Source organism: Gavialis gangeticus, unplaced genomic scaffold (genome assembly GCF_001723915.1).
Source record: "Gavialis gangeticus isolate Ggan-Ray unplaced genomic scaffold, GavGan_comp1, whole genome shotgun sequence".
NCBI classification, from domain to species: domain Eukaryota; kingdom Metazoa; phylum Chordata; order Crocodylia; family Gavialidae; genus Gavialis; species Gavialis gangeticus.
Genome location: NW_017729032.1, coordinates 64970742 through 64973034, shown reverse-complemented (window position 1 = coordinate 64973034; position 2293 = coordinate 64970742). Strand labels below are relative to the sequence as shown.

The 2293-nt window shown below is 38.5% G+C and overlaps 1 protein-coding gene across 2 annotated transcripts in view; it reads right to left on the bottom strand.

Annotated features, from left to right (window-relative positions):
- The window catches only part of RCBTB2 (RCC1 and BTB domain containing protein 2), a 72186-nt gene that overhangs the window by 17647 nt on the left and 52246 nt on the right, over nt 1–2293 (bottom strand). For both annotated transcript variants that reach the window (XR_002098993.1, XM_019525067.1), the window contains exon 9: nt 1148–1274. Coding sequence is in view for 1 of the 2 variants with exons in the window: in XM_019525067.1 (XP_019380612.1) it covers nt 1148–1274 (127 nt within the window). In the remaining variant the exon portion in view is untranslated. The remainder of the gene's footprint in view (nt 1–1147; nt 1275–2293) is intronic.

The following is a 2293-nucleotide window of genomic DNA, read 5'->3' as shown; positions in this document are numbered from 1 at the left end:
AGAAATTTAGGCCTTTAGAAAGGACAGACTTTTCAGTTTTGGTAAGCGTGCGTGTGTGTGGCCTAGTATAATGAAGCTAAGAGTTTAGTTAGGGCCTTTACATGCTACAGTTATACATATAAGAGGAGGAAAAAAACTGGGATATGCCACCAAAATCAAGAGGCTGAAGAGCTGGAATGTCAGCAGAGCTGTCAATGGTGATAGAAAAAGGAGGTGGAAAATTAAACAACTAGTTATTCCACTGCATCTTCATATCAGTTGGTTAGATTGCAAAGTGATGTTAACTTGCTAAAAGAAGCTTATCTTGAAATGTATGCTCACTGATGAAAACGATGTGAGAAGACAGAGGGGTCTGTGGAGTGGTACATGTGGGAAACACCCAAAGGCAATGGTTGAAAAAATGGGAGATGATCAAGTTGCCAAAGGGAAGAAGAGAATAAGAACATATGAACTGCCATTTACTGGGTCAAACCACAGGTCGATCTTGCCCAGCCTCCTGTATGTCACACAGTGGCAGAGACTGGATGCTGAAAGGGAGAGTGAACTGGGTACAACTAGGGCTTTTTTTCCAGTGTACCTCTCTCACTTGCAGCCTCTAGCATTTAAGGTTTAGGAAGTTCTAATTTAGAAGCCACATCCCTAACTCCCATGCTCAACAGAAAGAGTCCATGGACAGAACCTTGAAAGACACGAGCATGTGGGTACGAAGGGAGGATGTGAAGCTGCCAATCAATGCAATAAAGAAGCAGCTGACATGACAGGAGAAAAACAGAGAAGCACAGTGGTAGAAGCCAAGAAAGGAAAGGAGACTAAAGTGATCAACTGGAGAAAAGTAAAACAAATGTTTTTTGACCTAGCAAGGAAAATGTCATTAACAGTATTGGTCAAGCCTGTTTAGAATGAAGAAGTTGTCATCAGATAGGAGAGAAACAAGTAAAAGGCACTAGGCACTGGGCAGCAAACTCAGATTTTTGGATAGAAAAGGAGGAGATTATGAAAAGATGTTTACAGTTAGAAAAGCAAGTGAACCTTAAGATTGGGGCTAAAAGGCATGCTCACCAGCAAAAAGGAAAAGGAACCACAAATCAACAATGTTAAATAGTAATTACTCAGCATGAGGAGTAAACTAGTGGAGATCATTCCTTACCTAATTTTGAGAAGAACTTTATGAACATGAATGTATTTTCCATCCACTAGAAACTTCAAGTCTGCAGTTTCTGGGTTGTCAAATTCTTTCTTCAGTGACTGAGCTACTGTTAGGTGATCATCAGGTTCTAAGATAACAAGCAGACTTAATAATCACTGACAAATACACAAAATTGTCCCATATATCACTGTTTCTGTCTTTAAGACAACACATTACTGCAAACACTGTTCCACACGTACAAGTCCTCCATTAAGACCAGTAACAAAACACCTGTGTGTACATCCTGGAGCTTTAGCACAGGAAATAAAGGCTATCTTATGACAAACTTTGCATAATTATCTGTTCCAAACAAATATCCCCATCAAAAAAAAAAGTTCCACACAGAGGGCACGTCTACACATGCACAGTCATTTAGTACTTAAGCAAGTACTACATGGCTGCACAGTAACCAGCATTACTGTGCAGTCCCATTACTGCACAGTTATTTTTAGCTGCTACTGCGCAGTAGCATTGTTATCATGGTTCATGCCTGGCGATGCTATGTCACCATACCAATGAGCTACAGTGCAGTAGCTCATTGCTACAGTGACATAATGTCTTGTGTAGAGATGCCCAGTATACTTCTCATATATAAATTTCACTACATTGCAGTCATATTCCTCATGCCCTCAGAAAAATCCCACCAGTTTCAGAAGTTTCATGCTGTATTCTATAGTAAGTATTATACATTATTTTTCTTTGTAACAGATATTATTTTAACATAAAGTATTTATTTTTCAAAAGTATTTCTCTTTATTTTATATCAGGTAAATACAATATATGAGGCTCTACTTAAAAAGAAGTCTCTTTTTAAGTCTTGTTGCCTGAGGGGATTCCATGTCACAGCAGGAATAAAGCAAATAAATAATCAATACATGGAATATACTAACAGCTCAATTTAATATACCAATAGGTAAACAGAAACAATCTGTTTGCATCTACTAAATATTGTGTGTATACCTACAATATGCATATCCCATACAGATCCATGTGTGCAATATACATATCCCATACAGATGTGGATGTGTTACGTATACAACAAAGTATGAGATAGCATTGGAAAACTACCCACAAACCTCTCTCTCCTGGGCTGCTTCAAATTCTCCG